Here is a 23,077-nt window from a genome sequence, read left to right as displayed (position 1 = left end):
TCTTCAATAACAGTACAAAATGAGGTTGCAATTCATTGCTAAAAAAAAAATAATTATCAAAATGTGAGCTGGACACATAAATCGCACAATCTAAAAAAATTTTTAAATTTTGTTACCATTCTTTCCACGCTTTAGGTAAACATACCAAGTTTTTTTTAACGACAGACCAGAGATCATCCATATTTTTATAATTAAACTTTGCAATTTCAGGCTTGACTTCATTCCATAGGTTTCCATAGGTCAGGGCTTTGCGCTGGCCAATCCAAAATATCTATCTATCTATCTATTTTTTAACGACAGACCAGAGATCGTCTATATTTTTATAATTAACCTTTGCAATTTCAGTCTTGACTTCATTCCATAGGTTTCCATAGATCAGGGCTTTGCGCTGGCCAATCCAAAATATCTATCCTCTCGGCAGAAAACCAATTTTTAACTAGTTTCGAGGCGTGTTAGGCTGAACCCACACCGGGTTTGCCAAAACAGTTTTTCTTGTCTCATACGCAACTGCCCATAGCTTCATATGTGACAACCCACACCGAATAAGACGAAACGAAAACGCATGTTCGTGCTTTGACTTGCTGAGCTACGGCGCAACCCACACCGAATGGAACAGACAAGACACGACAGAAAAACACGTTTCGTTGCTTATAGCTAAACCGTTGGTTTTCGTTGTCAAAATTACGCATTTTCTTTGTGCTTTTATTCTGCATACAAGTTGTTAAAATGAACATTGACGCGGAGAAATTAGTGTTTTTGATCAAGACAAGGAGCCTAATATATAATTACAAAACCGACGACATCTTTGCAAGAACTGATTCGTTTTCTTCTTTTTTCGTTTTATTTCAATGCACACCAAGCGAGACAAAAAGACAAAATGTCGCATTGTGCTTCGCTTGGTGTGGGTTAGAGAACAAGATCTTTTGTGTTTTATTAGTCAAAGACGTTTTTGACTAATCCGGTGTGGGCTCAGCCTTAGAGATCGTTGTCTTGCATAAATTTCCATTTAATTATCATGGACTCAAAAGCATATCGTTTTTTTTTTAATGTGCAAGTACTGAAACTTGTCCTTTCTTTCATTGATTCTTAAGAGCGGACGTACACCATGCCAAGAAAATGCTCCCAAACCATAATATTTCGGCCACCATGCTTTATCGTCTTCTGAGTATACCTAGGATCATATTCTTGGCACTTAGATCGACGTACAAATATTCTGCCATTTGATCCTAACATTTTAACCTTTGTTTCGTCACTTCACAATACATTTTTCCAAAAATTTAAGCTTTTCTCTTGATGAGCTTTGGGCGAAGATCAGTCAATTTGAAATTTTTTTTTTCAAGGAGTGGTTTCTTCCTCGATATGCGCCCGAAAGATTTTGTCTGATTCAGACGTCTTCTGACAAGTCTAGAGGATATTTTTAAGCCCAATGATGGTTGATATCAACTGCTACCTGTAGTGATGATTTAAATAGATAATTTTTGGCGATTCCTACTATAGCAGCGTCTGTACGCGCATCCGTTTTACGTGGTCTTGGCTTCCGAATCCTGCCTTTGGCCAATACTTGGGAATTCTCCATTCATGATTTTATTGCGTATTTTTACGAGAAATTTCCATTGTTTAGCAATTTCGGTCACCTTTTGCCCAATTTTATACATGTTCCAAATTATTTCCCTTTCTTCTATTGTAGTATGCTTTCCGGATCCCATTTTATATTATTTACTTCACTGAAATAGTTTTCATTATTTATTTTTCAACACAAAAAATGATGTTCTTAAATTAAAATCTGCGCGAGTACTACTTCTGCGAAGTAGTCTGAATGTGTCCACTCAAAATCAGCATTTACTACGCATAATTGATAACGGTAATCAAAAAGCAAAACATAACGGAATATTTGGGCAGTACGGTACAACTCAGTACAGCATCATCAAATTGAATGCAAAATTCTTACATTTTAAACTACTTTAACTTAAACAATTTTAGCATTTATATGAAATGAAACTTTGTGCCATTTATGTATGTGTCCATAGCCGTATCTTTGAGGCATGGAAGAACTTAAAATACAAAAAACAAAAAATGGTGCAGAACAAATAAAAAGTTAGAGCAACCGGATGAGGATTTATTATTATTGTGTTATTAACATAAAAAAAACTTGTTCACACTCTGCCTTTGACGCATATCTGAATGTTTTTTTCACAATAATTCAAGTATTTTTCGGACAAATAGTCAGTTTATACTAAAAACTAGTTTTTCATAGTTTAATTGACTAAAAGGCATATTTTTTAGCTGTTTTAATTCATATATATTTTTCGCTACTTATATTTAATGTACCTTAAAAGTACGATTTGTAGGTTTTTTAAATCATATATAGTACATAGTGTATTCAGGTTTTTATTCTCTTGCAACCTGTTGCATCATAGTATTATAGTTTTGTTTATCTAATGGTTCTACGTATTACCTAAAACTAATCGAAATATATGTAGGGTTATGTATATATAACTGATCGGGATGACGAGACAAATTGAAATCCGGTTGACTGTCTGCCTGTCCGTCCATCCATGCAAGCTGTAACTTGAGTAAAAATTGAAATATTTTGATGAAACTTGTTCTACGTATTACCTAAAACTAATCGAAATAGATGTAGGGTTATATACTATATATATAAATGATCAGGATGACGAAACGAATTGAAATCCGGTTGACTATCTGTCTGTAACTTGAGTAAAAATTTAGATATTTTGATGAAACTTGGTATGCGGGTACCTTAGTACAAAAAATCAAACAACTAGTTCGTGATGGGCGTAATTAATTAATTACACTCGTGGCCACGCAAAGCTTATCACTATACTTTCTTAAAGGTCTCTTTGGTTTCTTCGAGAATTTTATAAATTTTTCTTTTGTTTTTAGTTTTGTAGTAGTTTAGAAGTAGACTAAATTATATTATCTAATTATTATTATAGTTTTTAATTTATTACGTTAAATGAGTAAAACACAAACTATCTTATCTGTGCTTATACAAAAGCGGCCGGTTTAATTATTTTTAAAGTAATACAGCGACCAAACTTTTTTGTTTCAATAAAAAAAAATTAAATAAAACATGAATTTCAATTATCGTGTAAAAGAAATTAAATTAAAAATATAAAAATATTATTTTTTCATCACCTGTCAGTATACTACATTTCGAGCTCGTTTTGTAAAGCTCACTAACTTTCAAATGATTTTGTCTATAGCTGTGTTTATTTTTAATATTTTTGATAAATAACTTATTTCTAAATAAAAAATTTCTATACCGCAAAAAGTACGGCTATAACGTGTTTTCAAATATGCACAACACTTGAAAATCTTGAGTGGTAAGCTTTGAGTGTTCACGATTGTAATTAACCGAAAACCTATAAAGAGTTATGAGCACTACATTAAGATATAAAAATGTAATTTGATACAGAAGATCGCAGTATTAATGGTCATTTGTGGGCATTTGTGGGCAGCAATTTTTGAAAAAGCGGACGTGGCCCCGCCCTCTAATAAATTTAATGTATACTAGTATATCTCCGAAACTTCAAAAGCTACAACAACTGCTGAGCACAAGTATTATATGTGCCTCTACCGGCAGTGCAAAAATGAATCGGAAGATAATCCCGCTCACTCACAATGTAGCGGTACCGTTAAAAACTACCAAAAACCCAATAAATCACTAACTAATTATGCCAGGGACATTAAATTTTACCTGAATGATTTTATGAGAGAACTTTGTGGGAGTCGGTGTGAAAATAGGACGATGGGGTTGTCACCGCTTATTTTTTGGTGAAATCACATATCTCGGGACCCGATCAACCCATTTCTACTAAATTTAGTAGGGAGCATTATTCTCATATTCTTATGTCACAATGTGAAAATGGCTAAAAAAGACGTCATCCGGATAACTTTCTATGATTTTGAAGTAGCTCATTACTTATGGAATCAACCGTTTAAATTTAAAGTTTTTCGCCAACAATAACTTCCTCATTTTTGAACGGTTCGTCCTCTTTTCGTGTCTTTTTAAGATAAAGCGTTCTATTATTCTATTTCGCTCATTTTTAGTTCAGAAATGCAAATATTTCGATGCGCAGTTTCGAATAAGCATCGTGCAACAGCAGTTGCCAGAAAATTCTGCATTACCGAAAAACACTTTGTTCAAAATTGAACATGCCGTTATTTTAAATAAGATAAGATAAGAAATATATACATACATATCCATATACAGTCCATTAATTTTAAATAATAATTTATTTCCCTCGGCAATGTTTTGAAAAATCATTGAACATGCTTACTTATCAGCAAAGCCGACATACTATTGAAAATAAATATTTATTTTTAAGTATATTGAACATACATACATATGTATGTACATAAACATACTCATGCATTTGCATGCAATGCGCATCAAATAATAATAAAAATGCATGGGTAAAGACAAGTCATAAATTTACAGATCAGATAACATTAAACACACACATGCATTAAATTGTACACATAAAAACAACCTCACCATGCCAGCCACGGCTTTTCTTACATTTTTACTCTATGCACGAACACCAACGCACATGTTTGGGTTATTTTTTTGATGATGCGTTGAAAAAAAGTTTCTTTCATTTCTTGATTTATTTGAATGAAAAAACATAATTGTCAATAGTGCCGAAAGAAAATCCCAAAGAGGGTAATAAAAAAACGATTGAAAGACGCATGTCATTCGTGCTCGTACAACAAGAAGGCAAGCGAATGAATTTTATGTGATTTTTTTTAAAAATAATTGCAAATAATTACTTCATTTGTTTTTATAGCATTGGAAATCAGAATGAAATGGAAATAGCAGCAGCAATATCAATTGTTAAGTAAGTATGTGAAAATAAGTATGTGTTGTTTGAAATTAGACTGCGCAGTCCAATATAATACGCAAAAATAAATACTTACATATGTATGTATTTTATGCGTTTAAGGCGGTAAGGCGGCCTGCACAATCCAATATAATATGTGAAAACAAATGTTTGTTTTATATATAATATATTTATATTATCAGATTATATTATTATTTCTTTCAGATATTATTACAGTAGACTCGCGGTAACAAAAACACCGCCTTGTGTGAACACCGGCTAACATGAACATAATTTTTTTTACACTGACTACTCGGTAGCGTGAACACGGTGATAAAGCCCTATAACGTGAACAAATTTAAAATGCATTTAAAACGTTATTTTCTTTTCTACATGCATACATATGTATGTATGTTAGTTATGGGAATCGTTTTTATAAAACGGGGAATACCCGTAAATTATTGCTTATGAGTATACTGGGATGGATCGATGTGGATTGGTATTAAAATTAGTGCGCGTTGCTGACTTTGCATGATCTAATCTAAAGTTATTCGTGAAAAATGTTGCAAAAACGACCAAAATACTTGTCTTTAAAGGAAAAAGTTGATGTAATAGAAAAATTAAAAGAAGGATCAAGCGTAACCAGCTTAGCAAATCAGTACAGTGTTGCATAATCAACAATTTTCGCTATCAACAAAAAAAAAAAGAGAACATTTTAAAATGTGTTAACAGTACATTTTCTGGGCCTGGAAAGCGGAAGACTTTGAAGTGTTCTGAACTTCCTAAAATAGAAAAAGCGCTCTACCGTTGGTTCCTTAAACAGCGACAAAAAAATTACCCTGTCAATGGATTGATAGTTAAAGAAAAAGCTAAATTTTTTCATTCAAAAATTAAAGAAACTCAAAGCGATTTTAATGCGAGTGATGGATGGCTGCAACGCTTTAAGAAGCGTTATGGTGTTCGTTTTATTAAAATAAGTGGAGAAAAGTTATCTTCTAGACCTGAACTTGTGGACCCTTTCAAAATCAAGCTGCAAGCCAAAATTAAAGAGCAAGGTCTGTCGCACGATCAAATATATAATGCAGACGAATCGGGACTATTTTGGAAGCTGCTACCTGACAGAACATACGTATCCTCACAAGAAAAAAATGCTCCTGGAAGAAAAACGGAAAAACAGCGTGTCACTTTTCTGGCTTGTATACAAACGCAACAGGGGTGCATAAAGTTAAACTTCTTGTTATTGGAAAGGCAAAAAATCCTCGCTCTTTTAAAAATTTTGATTCTCCTGTTGACTACAATTGCTCCAAGTCGTCATGGATGACGGCTACCGTTTTTAAACATTGGTTTCACCATTCGTTTGTATCACAGGTTAAAAATCAGTTTTAGTGATTTCAAACTTTTACATGTGTATTTCTTATTATTGTAGGCCAGGAAATTTTTAAAAGATCAAGGATTGTCCAATAAAGCTCTGCTGTTGATAGACAATGCTCCATCTCATCCTCCCGAAAATTAATTGAGATCAGATGACGAGTTAATAACTGCAACGTTTATGCCACCTAATGTCACTCCACTCATACAGCCAATGGATCAAATTGCAATGCGACTTACAAAACTTTTCTACAGAAACAGTCTTTTGGCATCAATTGTAGCCACAGGGACTGATGTTGAAGCCCTAAAGAAATTGACGTTAAGAGACGCTATTGGCTATTTAGATTTAGCTTGGCAACGTCTTGAAAAGGAAACAATAGCAAAATGCTGGACGAACATTTTAAGCTCTATAGAAGATGAAAAAGACTGTGATGAGGATATTCCATTAGCTACTTTAAGAGAAAGGATTTGTTTACCAATTAACTGCCAACAAGAACGCGCAATAGAACTGCTTCATTCAATTAATCCAGAGGTTTGAACCTTTTCTTCCATCCAATAACTCATTTGATTTTAATTGTGTATTTGCAAGTTAGTTTTTCAATTGCTGATATCATGATGAAACTCTCAAACGCAAGAAATCTCATCTTTCCAGAAGGCCACACATCCTAACAAACCCTTCCGCTCCCACTTAAATAATTTTTTATTAGCGTCAGATTCTTTTGAGGGCCACTACCGCTCACAACTGAATCTTTCTCCTTCTCCCGCAAATCACATATAAGTTCATAACCATATGGTTGGCAACCGGTGTGTGGGGTTTTAGTCGGTAGGCGCATCAAGCGAATCCGACACTACCCGCCAGAGTGTCTTTTAACAAAAAAAAAAGAAAAACAATAAGAATGAATATATTCTCACTCAAAAAAAGATCTTTATTTTTTCCCGACCAGCGGTAAGAACTTAAGGATTATTTTTTGAGGTCAATGTTTGATGATACAAATCAAACACTCATTGTCTTACCACCATAGTGTGTGTGCCGTGTTCTCATTAACTGCTTAACAATTTCTGATACTCCTATGGATTGGTCAATTATCTAAGCGATAGATAGATTGGGATGTTCTACCGATTTCGGCTGTTTATGATGATTTTCCAAAGTCCTCAAATTGAGAAAGAAAGTTCTGGTTATTAGAGTACGATGTAACCGATAGTTTACTTGGGGGGAACTTATCAACTCTGTAGCCAGTTGCTGGTTTTGTGTAATACATATTACCAAAGTTCTCATTTACTACTCCGTAGCAGCAAAATTTCTAGAATTATTGCTATGCTATCGCTACCGCTCTCACTTTGTATAACAATATAATGAAGAATAAAGCAAAGTCTAAATGAAGGAATTTTGACTCGGAAATTAGTTCTGTCTCTTCGTTGCGGAAGGGAATATGCAGCGTAACCATCTCTCTTTCGTAATTCATTAACACGCGTTGAATTCCCAGCAGTTATCGATGAATTGACGATCCTTGATTTATCAGTAGTTATAGATGCTCCCGCAGAGATTGAGGGACAGCAGACTTTGAATCTTTTTTACGCGCTCTCTGATATTCCGCAGCTGTTTTCCTCTTCCTCGATTGACTGCCAGCTATCATTTCCAATTTCTCCTTTTCCCGCTCTGCTTTCTTTCATGCTCGATATTCACCATAATATTGTGCTGTTTTCCCTTCTCTTGAAACACGGGCTGCATTGTCTTTTTCCCCTGTAAAATCAATTTAAAATCAAAACATTAAATTTTTGACAATCCAATTGATATTAGTTTCAAGAGCACAAGTTTAATGCACAAGGTGCATCTATTAGGGACAATTGAAATATTCAAGAGAAACTTACCATCACATAACCTGGAATCCGCGTATTATCACGTGTCACTTATTTTATTGTTTATTTAAATCACTATTCACTGTGTACTAATACTACAAATAGTAAGTCAATATTGCCCTGTCAGTGTTCAAAGTGTACGGACGTGTTTTTTAAATTCGCCCCGTGATTCGTAAGCAAACAATAATAATAAATAAAAACAAACAAACAAATAAAAAACAGTGCACACAAACTTCTAATAATAAACATTAACAAATAGTGCACAAAACAAATATATAAAAACAAAAAACATACAATAATGAGTGCTTCGCAGCCTCAACCGCAAAACCGTAGGCAAAATGCCTACTTCAGTTTTGTCGAGCCAACAAAAGTAACTCCTAGCAAAAACAAATGTAACGGCGATGATGAGTCATCGCAGCGATCAGATGTAAGAGAGACTAAGCAAGCGCAGTCAGCAGAAGCAGCAGTGAACAGCAATCGGGCAACAAAAAATTCCACTGACAGCAGCCACTATGCAGGTACCAGCAAGCACCCGGACAGCGAAGGAAAATAAAATGCAAGGTGAGAATGTACCAAGCAAAAAAGGGCCATCAGTTCAGACTGGTATTGATCGCTACATTAATGTAAAAAGGAAATTGAGTCCTATTAAAACAGCGGTCAATACCAAAAAATTTCAAGCAAACACGCCAAACACCAAAAAGCCAGAAATTCTTAATGGCAACAGATTTGCCTTACTAAGCAAAGAGCTTAACGACGAAGCAAAGGGTACCACCACGGTCGTGAATGCCAAACCCCCTCCAATCTATTTGCGTGAGCATAGCTCAAATGCGCTTGTTTCAAAAATGAGCAATATAATAGGCACAAACAATTTTCACATTGTGCCCTTGAAAAAAGGTAACATAGATGAAACAAAAATTCAAACATACACTGAAAAAAGTTTCATGGAAATTGTAAAATTCCTATCAAATAATAACAAGAATTACTACTCTTACCAACTGAAGAGCTCAAAAGGCCTAGTTGTTGTCATAAAAGGTATAGAGTCTTCGGTAAACTCTAACGACGTTAGAGAAGCTCTAGAAGAAGGTGGTTTTAGCATTAAATCAGTAGCAAATATTTTTAACAGGAACAAAGTCCCACAACCCATGTTCAAAATAGAATTGATGCCAGATTCTAACAAATTAAAGAAAAATGAAATACACCCGATTTACAGTTTAAAATATCTTCTCCATCGCAGAATCACCGTTGAGGAACCACACAAGAGAAATGGTCCAGTACAATGTACAAACTGACAAGATTATGGACACACGAAAGCATATTGCACTCTACGAAGTGTCTGTGTAGTATGTGGTGATCTACATCCAACTTCAAAATGTACTCTTAAAAAAGAGAATTTAAATAAAAAATGCAGCAATTGTGGAGGAAACCACACTGCTAACTACAGGGGTTGCCCTGTATACAAAGATTTAAAATCGAAGTTGTCACAGGGCATCCAAGCACGTCGTAACCAAATGATGAATATTCCATCTATTGAAAATATTGAAATCCCCGTCCACATTTCAAAACCAGTTAATCCTAAAGACAATGCTACACAAGGAAGCTATGCAAACGTGGTGAAAGGCAATACTGCACAAATGCAATTGCCCCCAAACCAACCAAATGGAAGCGTTGAAAAACTATGATTTTCAACCTTACCCAATGTATGACACAATTTATGGCTTCAATGCAAAATATGATTCAAAAGATAAACAAATCACAAAACCAAATGTTGCAACCTTTTTTAAGTAAAAACTGAGTGTATTGAACATTTGTTTATGGAATGCTAACGGTGTTAACCAACATAAATTGGAACTTATTAGATTTCTGGATGAAAATAGTATCGATGTAATGCTATTGTCAGAAACTCATCTTACGAACAAAAACAATTTCTTTATACTGGGATTTAGACTCTATGTTACAAACCACCCAGATGGAAAGGCACATGGAGGAACAGCAGTGTTGGTTAGAAAACGGTTAAATCACCACACATCAGAATTTTATGCCACAGCGCAATTACAAGCTACAACAATAACTATAAAAAATCGCTGGGACTCTGACAGCCATATACTGTCCACCTCGGTTTAAAATTACTGACATCCAATTCAAAGACTTTCTTGGGGCTTACGGCTAATTAATCCGAAAGGACGACAGCTGTATCACACTATTATAAATAGGCACAATAACCTTGACATAATATCTCCTGGTAAGCCGACATATTGGCCTAGTGATCGTAAAAAAATACCAGATTTAATTGATTTTGCTGTAATCAAAAATATAGATAAATCGCTTATAACAGTTGATACATGTACTGATCTATCTTCTGATCACTCTCCTGTACTAATAAAGTTATGTGAACAACCCCTATTCGTTAATCCAAAAGTGGGATTAACTTCTTATAAAACGAATTGGCTAAAATATAAAAAATACGTGAGTAGCCACATTAATATTGAGTACAAAATAAATACAGGAAGAGATATTGACGAAAGCATAGAAGAACTCAATGATATAATAACTAAACACCAAACAAAAACTATAAGCCGCTTGGTGCCAGAAAAATTACTAACAGAGAAATAGAAAAGCTTGTAAACGAAAAAAGGCGTGCAAGGCGTGAATGGCAGATAAATCGCTCCCCTTCCACTCAGCTTCAACTGAAATCAGCTGTACGTAAATTAAAAAAAGCGCTTAAACGTGAGGAAGAATCCAATACCGAAATGTATATAAAGAAGCTGTGTCCAAATTCAAGCAAGCAAAATTCTCTTTGGAAAGTCCAAAAGTTCCTGAAGCCACCAACTAACAACAACATGCCTATACGAGACATGGGCGGAAATTGGGCTCGAAGTGGCTAATTGTTTTGTAAATCACCTAGAAAAGGTATTTCAACCAAATTGCCCAAAGAACCACTTCGAGTTGTCCAGCTTACCCAACACAGTTAAAGAGTCACTTGAGTCTTTTAAGACTTCACCTTCTAAAATTATTAGAATAATAAAATAACTTAAACCAAAAAAGTCACCAGGACATGATAATATTACCCCAAAAATGCTAATTGAGTTACCAAATATTGCTATAGAAGTGCTCTCTTTGCTCTTCAGTGCAATCCTTAATCTCGGATACTATCCTAATTCCTGGAAAAAGTCGCTGATTGTCTTGATAGATAAACCTGGGAAAGACTTAACACAGCCGTCTTCATACAGACCAATCAGTCTTCTACCCTGTCTTTCTAAAATATTTGAAAAAGTGTTACTATCAAGATGTCTCCTTTCCTCCACGAAAATAATATAATACCAACGCACCAATTCGGGTTTCGTCCAAAACATAGCACGATAGTGCAAGTAAATAGAATTACTAACGAAATAAGAACAGCATTTGAGCACAGAGAGTACTGTTCAGCTTTATTTCTAGACGTGGTTCAGGCGTTTGATAAGGTGTGACATGAAGGCCTTTTGTATGAGATTAAAAACATTCTACCCTTTGAATTGTATAAAACATTGGAGCCTTATTTAAAAAATAGAAAATGTGTGGTAAAAGTGGGAGATTTCATATCTGATGAACGACAGATAAGGGCTGGTGTACCACAAGGCAGTGTTTTAGGCCCAACTCTATACATCATATATACGGCAGATCTTCCAACAGCTAATAATGTATTAACTTCAACTTTTGCGGATGACACAGCTTTAGTGAGCCGTAACAAATGCCACATAATAGCATCATGAATATTAGCCAAGCACTTAAGGTCTATCGAAGAACGGCTAGCCAACTGGCGTATAAATGTGAATGAACAAAAGTGTAAGCATGTTACATTTTCGCTAAGACCTAAAATGTATACGGCAGTAAAAATTAACAACATTTTAGTACCCCAAGCGAACGAAGTAACTTATCTTGGTATTCACATGGATAGAAGACTTACGTGGAGAAAACATATATCTAGTAAAATAACTTGCATGAAGATAAGAGCTGCAAATTTAAATTGACTTTTAAATAAAAACTCCAAACTTAGCCTAGACAGCAAAGTGCTTTTATATAATGCTGTCATAAAGCCGATTTGGATGTATGGCATTCAACTGTGGGGTACGACCTGTGCAACTAATATTTATATAATACAAAGGTTCCAATCAAAAATGCTTAGAACAATCACGTGTTCACCATGGTACATGCGTAATGAAAATATCCATAAAGACCTAGGTATTTCTATGGTAAAGAAAGTAGTAGAAGACAGCAGAATTAAATATATGTATGTATATCTAAACTCCGAGATCACCCAAACCCTTTGGCTAATGCTTTGGTACATCCCTACGATCAAACACGCCTTAAAAGAAGAGATATGCCTGCGTACTAAGGAGCAACGTATCACCAAAACAGCTCAAACACTTGCTTGAGCTTGTCTAGTTTTTTAAATAGATTTAAGATTTTATAACTTATTGTTAGGCTTTTAAAATAAATAGCAGATTCAATAAATAATAAGATATTGCAAAAAAAAAAAAAAAATATTATATAGCACACGAATTACCCTGTCTACAGAAATGATCCTGTGAAGTCTTAACTTTTCAACGGCTAACGCAGCCGTTTAACCAAAAATCACACAAAAGTGTTGAGAATTCGCAAAAATGAAAGACAAACGAAAGAAAAAGAAGTATAACTTCAATAATGCACAAGCATACAAACATACATATGCGCACATACATCGCGGGTCGATTTGCAAAGAAAGTAAATAAAGACTGACTATAGAAATGATCCTGTGAAATATAGTCTATGCCCCTATTGCGGTTTTCAACTTGACTTGGTCGAATTGAAGTTAAAGCAATTCAACTTCAGATCAACCAAACTTTTTTTCGGTATAGCGAACTTCAACTAAGTTCAGTCGAAGTATGATTGGCGTTGCCAACCTAAGAAAGGGAATTTTGACAGATAGTGAAACAGCTAAAATTTTGTAAACGACATATTTAAACAATTGAATTCAGTTGTCGCTCGCGAAAAAGTGAATAAACATTAAAATAAATAAAAAAATGGATATAAGTTTTGATTTATATTACAATGACGGAAATATTGGGGGCAAAACTGACGTACTACGTATACGAAAAAGCCTTCGTGATCATTCATATCCATTGGAGCTTCCAAATGCAAAGTAAGCCATAGTTTTTTCACAATTGAGTGGCTTTTTAATAATGTTTATTGCAGATTCATAAGTTATTTTCGATTAAAAAAAGAAGCATTTTTTTTACTGAATGAGATGAAGGAACATTTCCACAAACGTGTGCAAGGATCGGCCATACCTCCTATATTAAAATTATGCGCAACTCTGCGTTTCCTTGCTGACGGTGGTTATCAAAAATGCAGTGGAAATGATTTTAACATTGGGTTGGCGCAACCTACGATATCTTTAGTAATTAAAGAGGTTCTAAATATAATTGAAAAACGTATTTGTGCCCAATGGATTAAAATTCAAATGACTGAGGAGGAGCAAAACGCTTCAAAAGTTTCATTTTATTCAAAAAGTGCTTTCCCGGGAGTAGTTGCATCGACGGAACTCATGTTCGCATATTTTCACCAAGAAAAGAAGTGCAACATCTTTATCTTAACAGAAAGGGCTACTACAGTTTAAACGTGATGATTGTATATATAAAATCTGAATTATATTAGAAACAAAATGGTATAATTTCTTAAAGTTTTTAGCTTTGTGATTATAAAATGTCTATTCGGTATGTGGATGCTAGGCATGCAGGCGCAAATCATGACTCTTTTGTTTTCAATGTTAGCGATTTGAGAGTGCATTTACAGAACAACATACAGAATAACACTTGGATCTTGGGTAAGACTTTATCGTATTTATTGCTAAATAAGTGGAGTAATGTAATTTCTTAGGCGACGCTGGCTATCCTCTGCACAAATTTTTAATGACGCCTTATCGCTTGGCGGAAGCTTCTTCACCCCAAGCACGCTACAATACAGTACACTCAAAGGCCCGGAATATTGTAGAGCGGACAATTGGTGTACTAAAGAGTAGATTTCGATGTCTTTTATCTGTACGAGGTTTACACTACACTCCTGAAAAGGCTACGCAAATTGTGAATGCTTGTTGCGCATTGCACAATATTTGCCAACACTTTCAAGTGGAATCTCCGGAAGAAATATCATCTACTTCAAATACTACAATGACCAATGATGTTTTGGACATAGAAAGAGAAAAAGAGGATACGGCTCGAATAATTTTCAATAATATTATGACTTCCCTCTAAATAATTAAAATATTAAATTTCATTTATTTTTCCAAATGTGCTATTTATTCAGGCATATATTTAAATTTTATTTAAATAAATTCATTAAATAACAATATCATTTCATTCCAGAATAATTAAAAATAAGATAGAAAAAAATATTACTTCGTGTGTTAAATAACCAAAAAAAATTAAAATCTTTGCGAAGATTTTAATTTAGCAATTTTGAGGCGCTGCACTTCAATTTTGAGTGCATGGAGTTCATTCGCCTCGTTTGCTTTCCTTTCGTATATCTCCATTTTCCTTTTTTTAAATCTAAAGCTTCTTTTTGGAGAGTATAAGATTTATGTTCAGTTTTCTCCAACTATCAAATTTTTTTTTTTTTTTCTGGTGAGTTTCAGTTTGGGTTGAAAGGAGTTGCAGCCTTTCCGACTCCATGCAATTGTTCGCCCTCCTTAACTAAACTCTCCTGGAAGGAGTCGGGCGTTCCTGCACAACTGGAGTGGACAATGGCGAACGTTCAAGGGGCACATCGGCGACAGTAGGAGGTATATTCTCCACACCAAAAGCTGGCCCACTTGGTGCAACTGCTTCCCTTAATTGAATAAGCTGGGCCACGCTCTCTTCCACTGGGCTCAGCGACTGCTCTTGCGACGGTCCACCACCAGTCGCAAGGTAGTTATTCCTGTTGTTGGCAAGTTTTTTCTTCAGATTTGCCTTATAGTGAATCCACACCTAATAAAAAAATTTTATTTTTAGTTAATATTTTTAATGTCATAACCATAACTTACTCGTCCCCATTCGTAGGCAGTTCTGCTTGGTGGCCCTAAACAATTTAACTGCAGTGCCACACTCTCCCACAATTCTTTATAATTTTGAATTTATTGCTTCCAAATTGTGGCTTTCCTCTTCCTACTTCTGGAAGCTTCTCCATTAACTCTACCAATTTTTCGAATTTCTTTTTTGTTGTAACATTATGTTTATGTTAACTGCTACTAAGCAGTTGAAGTTTATTTATATACTAGTCAACCCCACTTGTACAGAGTTGAAAACCGCAATACCAAAAAAAAGTTGAAGTTCCATCATACTTCAACTGCAATTTTTTTTGACAGATTGAGTTGATGTCGGTATTAACTTTTCAACGGCCAACGCAGAGTATTTAACCAAAAGTCACATAAAGAATTCGCAGAAATGAAACAGAAACGAAAGAAATAAAGTCACACAAAATAGTTGAGAATTCGCAGAAATGAAAGACAAACGAAAGAAAAATAATGCGCAAGCATACAAACATACATAAGCGTACTGTACTTATTGATTGCATTATTTTTGTGTAAAACCTTGGAATTTATTCATTAAAATCACCACCCAGAAGTCGTTTTATCCGTTGTAAGCGAGCGATTTTCGAAGAAACATCATTTCTAATATGCCACAAGACAAAATTAGAAATGAAGTTCATAAACCTCACGCTGTCAGATAAAACGATATACCTCGTCATCGCGGGTCGATTTCCAAAAAATGTAAATGAAGACTAACTACAGAAATGATCCTGTGAAGTATAGTCTTAATTTTTCAAACGCCAACGCAGAGTGTTTCAACCAAAAGTCACACAAAATAATTGAGAATTCGCAGAAATGAAAGACAAACGAAAGAAAAAGAAGTATAACTTCAATAATGCACAAGCATACAAACATACATATGCGCACACATGTGAATATGTCACCAACCAGAAATTGAAACATTGTTCTACAAACACAACAATAGCTTAAGCATGGCAGCATTGTGTTGTTGGTAGAAAATCCGAGCTGTGCCGAAAGAAACGAACAAACGATCGCCGATTGTCACCGCTTCCCTTGCTACTCGAACATCTTCGCAGACAAGGTTGCGCAATATGAATCTATCGCAACCTTTTCCGAACTCATATAAGAAGTATAACTTCAAAAAAGTATGTGCTCTACTCTGTTCCGAGTTTTGTTAGGTAAAAAACTAAAGTTTTAATTAATTAATTTTGTTGCTCTCGCTACAGCTATGTATATATATTATATATGTTGCGCTATGCTCTGGAGTAGCTGTAGCAAAAAATTGGGAGCGGTAGCAGAGCGGAGCTAATGAAAATTTATCTCCCGCATGTGTTTGTTGTTTTTTTTTCTTTTTTGCTACTTTCTGTCATCTACAAGTATGTACATATATCTATATATATAAAACAAAGACGGGTTTGTTCGGACACTTATAACTCGAGATCTGCTGAACCAATTTTCATGGTTATTGATTCGTTGGATTTGTCTCCACTCCGAATAGCAGAATACATATTAAAAACAATGAAAACTCGATAAGTGTAATGAATACTTAATCTTCTTATACATTATATACTTTTTTTCATACAAATTTTTTTCAATTTTTGTTGGTTTTGTTTTTTAATATTTTGATTTGTAAATTATTTGAACCGTTCAATTTCGGTCGCTTGCTTTTTTATTCCGGCTATTTAAAAGAAAAATTTTTGAAAATTATTCAGTGAAAACTTTATGTGTGTTGCAGATTGAAATTTCCTACGAAGCCACGAAGAGGTCGCCGTAATTTTGCCATCAACGTATGGCAGCCCAAGCAAGGCAAGGCAAGAAGTACTCCCAAAATGCGATGACATACGTGCGGAATTATGAATCGCGGTCATTCAGCAAGCGATCGTCACGATATCACAGCACAACTTTTCAAACAACAGTTACGATGTTTCATGGACTTTATCTTGGAGTAATGTAGGTATATGTGGTGCTGTTAGATGCTAGATGTACTATGTTGAGTGACAACAGAGAGGTTTGTCGCACGTGCACGTTCTTCTTTGGATGGTGGATGGTGGTTACACCAGATCAAATTGAAGAAATCATTTCTGCGGAAATTCCTGAAGCAGAGAAAGATTCAGTATTATAAGAAGTAATGAAAACCAATATGGTACATGGACCTTGCGGACACAACAATCCCACTTCGGTTTGTATGTCTGACAGTAAATGCACGAAACACTATCCACGTGCTTTTCTTTCGGAAACACAAACTAGAAATGATGGATATCCAATGTATCAGCATCGTCACCAGATTACAATGGCAGAACATTTAGCTTTCAATTTAGAGGCGTGAATATCGAAGTTAACAACGCATCGAAGTCGACAACACATGGATCGTACCATATTCGCCACTGTTGTCTAATTCACATTCAAAAGTCATGCCAATGTTGCGTATTTCAGTTTGGTGTAATCGATAAAATACGTTTGTAAATACGTCACCAAAGGAAGCAACATGGCGGTTACTGGTCTTGAACGATACGGTCAATACGTGAACTGCAATAAAGCACTTTGTATGATATTTACTTTTGCGATTTATGAACGTTTTCCGACTGTTTTGCGTCTCGCAGTTAATTTGGAGAATGACCAAATAGTCTATTTCAATACAGTACAGACAGGGGAAACACCCCAAGCAACAAAATTAACATTTACGAGTTTTTTCTCAACTTTCGTCAGTAAACCGTTTGCGAGAACTTGCTCTATTTGGAAATACCTTGATATTATACATACAATTACAATTGCTGGAACATGATAATCACTGGAATGAAGTTCGTGCACTTTTCGCGATGATCAGCCTTCAAAATCGCGTCAGTTATGGGATACGACCAAAAATTACATTGCCGAAGACATTTTACATCGTATACGCTAAGAATTGGAAATGGGTCAATATCGGTTGATACTTCCGGTGGTTTGATATCAATTCCATATGCCGTTTATCAATTCACGAAAGATGGACTCATCAGGAATGTTTATACGAACATTGGACAAATTATCGATAGTACGATTCCTTAAATGCATGCGCATTGTTAGCTGGCAAAAATACCGATGTTGTTGACTTAAACTGGAAGATTCAAAGTCAATTTCCGGGAGACTTGCGGTCATACAAATCGATCGATCGCCTTGACAATGAAGACAACACCGTGAATTATCCAGTGGAATTTCTAAATAAATTCATTGGAGAGGCTTGGTATGCCACCTCATCATTTGTGTCTCAAAGTTGGATGTGGGGGCCTATTCTGTAACTCGATTCGAAAATGTATTCTATTCGAAATTCGGATCTACTTTATCATTCTGTGAAAGTTGTACCACCCTGTGCCAAAAAAAATACGGACAATTTTCGTTTTTGCTTTCTACAACTCAAAAGCTAACGAATATTTTATTCGAAAATTGGCTTGCAAATCTGAAAATCGAGTTACAGAATATAAAAAATCCGAATTCGAGTAAATTTATTTTGGAATCGAGTTACAGAATAGGCCCCCTGTCGTTATTATGTTTCGCAATATGATTGTGACGCGCCTATCAAATAGATGGGGCAGAATGCTTGATTCTACGGATTTCTTTTGAGTTCTAACGATTTGCCATTTCAGTTCAAACGTATTCCGTTTTTCAAATTGGGGGCAAACAGGGGCCCTATTCTGTATCTCGATTCGTAAATGTATTCTATTCGAAATTCGGATCTACTTTATAATTATGAGAAAGCTTAACCACCCTGTGGCAGAATAAATACGTACAATTTTCGTTTTTGCTTTCTACAACTCAAAAGCTAACGAATAATTTATTCGAAAATTGGCTTGAAAATCCGAAAGTCGAGTTACGGAACATAAAAAATCCGAATTCTAGTAAACTTTTTTTCGAATCGAGTTACGGCATAGGCCCCCAGATATACGTGGCGTGCTCACGAGTTGGAAAACCATCTTTTCTGTACACCGGAACAGAAACCAAAATTTGTTATTTATCAAGCTGCGTTACATTGAAAAAAATGTAGAAAAATCTCAAATAAATGATAATCAACACAATATGAATTTTTGACTTTTCAATTCAAAAGACATAATTTTGCGCAGGACAACGGCTGCGGGGTCAGCAAGTAGTATATAAAAGAAAGTCGTATTAGTTACACCATATATATCTGGTCTAAGCAACACTAAGTGTTGCCAGGTGCAATCTGACATTTCCATTGGAAAGTTTAACATTTTTTAGCATAACATCACTCAGAACGTTTTGTCATTTAATCGTGAATTGTTTTATTTACAGGGAATTAAAAAATTCATCTCGGCCAAAAATGGAATTAACTCGTGAACGTTTTCGTGCGATCATTTTTCACAACTTTCGACGTGGATTATCACGACAAGAGTGCATCGATGAACTAAAATCTTTGAATGGCTATGAAGCACCATCCTATAGCACTGTGAAAACTGGTACAACGAATTCAGTCGTGGCCGACGCTCGCTCAAAGACGAATTCCGTGAAGGTCGTCCAAAAACAGCCGTTGTGCCAGAAAACATCGATGCCGTACAGGAACTCATAATGCACGACCGTCATGTAACATACCTTCAGATAGAGGCATGCCCATGCATTTCTCCCACCAGCATACATTCTATATTGCATGAACACTAGGGTGGGTCGGTTCCGGACTTTTTTCGATTCGGGATTTCTAATAGTGCGGAAATGTTGCCTTAGTACTTCCTGATTCCAATGTAACTTTTTGTTTTGAGATCGGATTGCATCTTCAACCCCAACTCCGGCCTTGAAATTTCGGAAATTCGCCTAAAATCGCGGAATTGTCTACCTAGCGCCTGAAATACGCATCTCATTGCAAAATGTATAAAACAAAAGTAATTTGTCACGTCATTTGCTACCGAAATGGTATATGTGATCATGGCCGTAGGACGAACCGTTCCCGAGATACGAGCGAAAAGGCGGCGCGCCATAGCGCAAGGTGAAAATTGTTGCAGCTCTCAGCTAACCTGTATTGGTCACCCAGAACCCACCGCGTGGAGGTGGCTGCTCTTCAGGTTCGTCCCAAGCCCAACCCAACCAACCATATGTCAGGCTTGTTTTAGTCTGAATCTGTGTCAAATTTATTGATAAAATCAGATTTTGTACTAAACTTTGGCACTTGTTGCCTAGATTTCAGTGTAGAGCGTCTAAAACGATCACGAGATTGGGGGCCAATAACTTTAGAAGATGCCTCTGTCACCAGTTTGACGGTTCTCTCGACTGCCACGGTGTGAGAGGGGAATTCACTAAATTTCCATATCTCTGAAGTGTCTCCCGACAGCCCTTTTATGAGTTCTTCGTTAGAAACTGAACAAAGAACTGGTGGAACAGTCAAGATAATAGTCTTCCAGTTAATCATATCGTAATAATTATTAGCTTTGAAATTCAGCTTTGGCACTTTATTACATCTAACCTTTCCATTTACAGTGTCAGACTCTGCTTCTCTGACCCAGAAGACGGTCAAAGGCCAACTTTCAAAGCAAAAAGCATTCTGTTGAATGGATGAATCGACAACCTTGCGCAGTTTAGCAGGTAAGATGTCGACTTTTGAATTGCAGCATAGAGATGGCGCGAGCCACCTTTGATTGAACTGTTGAATCTTATTGAGACCATAAAGGTGAGTAAACTGTAAGAATGTACTTGACCAAAGTCTTTATTTCCTTTGTTGGTTTGTCAGTAGAAATGTATAATCTCAGAATTCTATTTGCACAGGTGAGCCAGCGAGATTTGCACATGTTACCTGGATGCAACGACGCTAAATGTGAGGAACATTGACCGGTAATAACAGCTTCTGATATTTTATAGATAAGCTTGGTCTGTGCTAAGTTGGGTCGGATTAATAACCTCAGAAGGTAGTTGGCAGGATGGAAAACTTTCAAATTTGACAACAGGCAACTTCTCACAATCAGGGAGCAGTTTACCTATGTCGCCAGAGAATGTATTTGGACTCTTTGAGACACCATCTATGTGTTCGAAAAGAGCAAGAAATGGAAGTTCGTTGAAATGTAGAAGACAAACTACCCACTGTAATGGCCTACCTATTCTTTCTTCGAGTTTCCGAATGATTCCACCTTTCCAACCTGTGTTCGTGTTGGTGCCATCAGCACCGACAAGTTCTAGATGTTCCACATCAACTGAATTGTCTTGCAAATGTTACCATCCTCAGCTGACCCGGAAGGAGAGGTGACGTGGCCAAAGTAATGACAACCAGGTTCCGCTATAAGAGAAATATGTTCCTCTTTGACAGTGTCGCGGTAGTACCGTCAGCCCATATACAGAGTCAATACTTTCGGTGTTTTGGAGCTTAACTCCAACACTTTCTTTTGCCCGACTAATCTTGCATTTGTCAGTGACAAAGCTAGCCTGATCCTCTGTTATCAAACCTGCTTTTTTGGCATCCAGAAAAGCAAATGAAACAATCAAGGCCGCTGCTCTATCACTTACTCCAAAACTTTGGGCAGCTAAAGCAGAGTGTTCTAATACTAGTGTGTTTTGTTTGGTTTTAGAGGATGGAAGAGAAAATTCATCATCAGAATCGTTTTTGGAAGAATCCATGTGCGACGCACCTACATTGTTGTCGTCTGTATGAGAGTCTGGGTGATCTGAATGGTCACGTGTTCCAGCTGATACTTTTCTGGTAAGTGTTGATATTGAATGACGCTTTGAAAGCTTTTCTTTACGTTCATTTTTCTTTGTAATCTCTTTTGCTTCAGGTAGATCAACACTTCCAATGCGACCAATTCTTCTGGTTCTCTGGTCCAAGAGAAATGGTTGTTCATTGATAGGAACTTTCCTTTCCTTTGGACAAGTGCAAGAAGAAAAATAAATGCATTTACAAGCAGCGATGTCAAATACTTTTCCGGCAGAAGAGACAAAGTCGTCTCTTTTAGAGCTCAAACCTATTGGGTTCCTTAAAAACATTTGTTTAAGAGTCAGAAATTTCTTATGGAATGTGGTGAGCATTTGTACAACTCTGGTGTGTGAAACTATCGGAATAGATGACTTTTTGAAAGAATTTTCAACCTTTTTTGCAACTATTTCTGTAACCTCTTTACTCCTAGGTTCAAAGTTGTCGCCTCGGAGTCGCCCTATACGAAATCTTTCAAGCTGATAACACAAAAAAGCATGCTGGTAAGTAGGTAACTGGGGCTCAAAGAGATTGCACGGATATATGCCGAACACAGGACATTTCTGTCTAAATTTAAATTTAGATACAGACATTTTGAGTTTTGTGTTCTGTTGAGAGAATATAAGTGATAGCACTCGGCGAAATCAACGACAAGAGTTAAGGAACTCGATGAAAAAATATTTATGTGGAGACCAGTCCGAACGTGTCGTATGGCGCAGGGAAATGAATGTAAGTGATAGAACTCGGCGAAATCACCGACAAAAGTGAAGGACCTCGATAAAGAAATATTTGTGTGGAGACCTATCCGAACGTGTCCTTTGGCGTAGGTGAATGAATGTGAGTGATAGCACTCGGCGAAATCAACGTCAAGAAGTGTGGCCGCAAGCCGATTTTCACCTTGCGCTGTGGCGCGCCGCCTTTTCGCTCGTATCTCGGGAACGGTTCGTCCTACGGCCATGATCACATACCATTTCGGTAGCAAATGACGTGACAAATTACTTTTGTTTTATACATTTTGCCATGAGATGCGTATTTCAGGCGCTAGGTAGACAATTTCGCGATTTTAGGCGAATTTCCGAAATTTCAAGGCCAGAGTTGGGGTTGAAGATGCAATCCGATCTCAAAACAAAAAGTTGCATTGGAATCAGGAAGTACTAAGGCAACTTTTCCGCACTATTAGAAATCCCGAATCGAAAAAAGTCCGGAATCGACCCACCCTAATGAACACCTGGCCGTAAAAAAGGTTTGTCCTCGTTGGATCCCGCACAATTTGACAATCGCTCAAAAAAAGGCTCGTGTGGATTGTTG

General features: G+C 36.2%; 1 protein-coding gene and 1 pseudogene across 1 annotated transcript; one reads left to right on the top strand and one right to left on the bottom strand.

Annotated features, from left to right (window-relative positions):
• The first annotated feature begins 8,626 nt into the window (after positions 1 to 8,626).
• On the top strand, positions 8,627 to 9,686 carry LOC120780816. Its single transcript, XM_040113063.1, has 2 exons — positions 8,627 to 9,175; positions 9,639 to 9,686. Exons 1-2 carry the CDS (start codon positions 8,627 to 8,629, stop codon positions 9,684 to 9,686), a joined length of 597 nt encoding a protein of 198 aa, XP_039968997.1.
• A 5,991-nt stretch (positions 9,687 to 15,677) lies between these two features.
• Positions 15,678 to 15,880, bottom strand: LOC120781045 (annotated as a pseudogene).
• Between the last annotated feature and the right edge of the window lie 7,197 nt (positions 15,881 to 23,077).

This window comes from Bactrocera tryoni, unplaced genomic scaffold (assembly GCF_016617805.1).
Source record: "Bactrocera tryoni isolate S06 unplaced genomic scaffold, CSIRO_BtryS06_freeze2 scaffold_25, whole genome shotgun sequence".
Classification (NCBI taxonomy): Eukaryota; Metazoa; Arthropoda; class Insecta; order Diptera; family Tephritidae; genus Bactrocera; species Bactrocera tryoni.
Note: the sequence above shows the minus strand (reverse complement) of the source record. Positions and strands in the feature narration are given on the sequence as shown.

What these genes read in the sequence shown, in the direction of transcription:
- LOC120780816 (XM_040113063.1), top strand. Translation starts at nt 8,627, where the DNA reads ATGCAAGGTGAGAATGTACCAAGCAAAAAAGGGCCATCAGTTCAGACT. An exon ending in GTGGTTTTAGCATTAAATCA is followed by an intron (nt 9,176 to 9,638) that starts GTAGCAAATATT and finishes TTTCAAAACCAG; the next exon opens with TTAATCCTAAAGACAATGCT.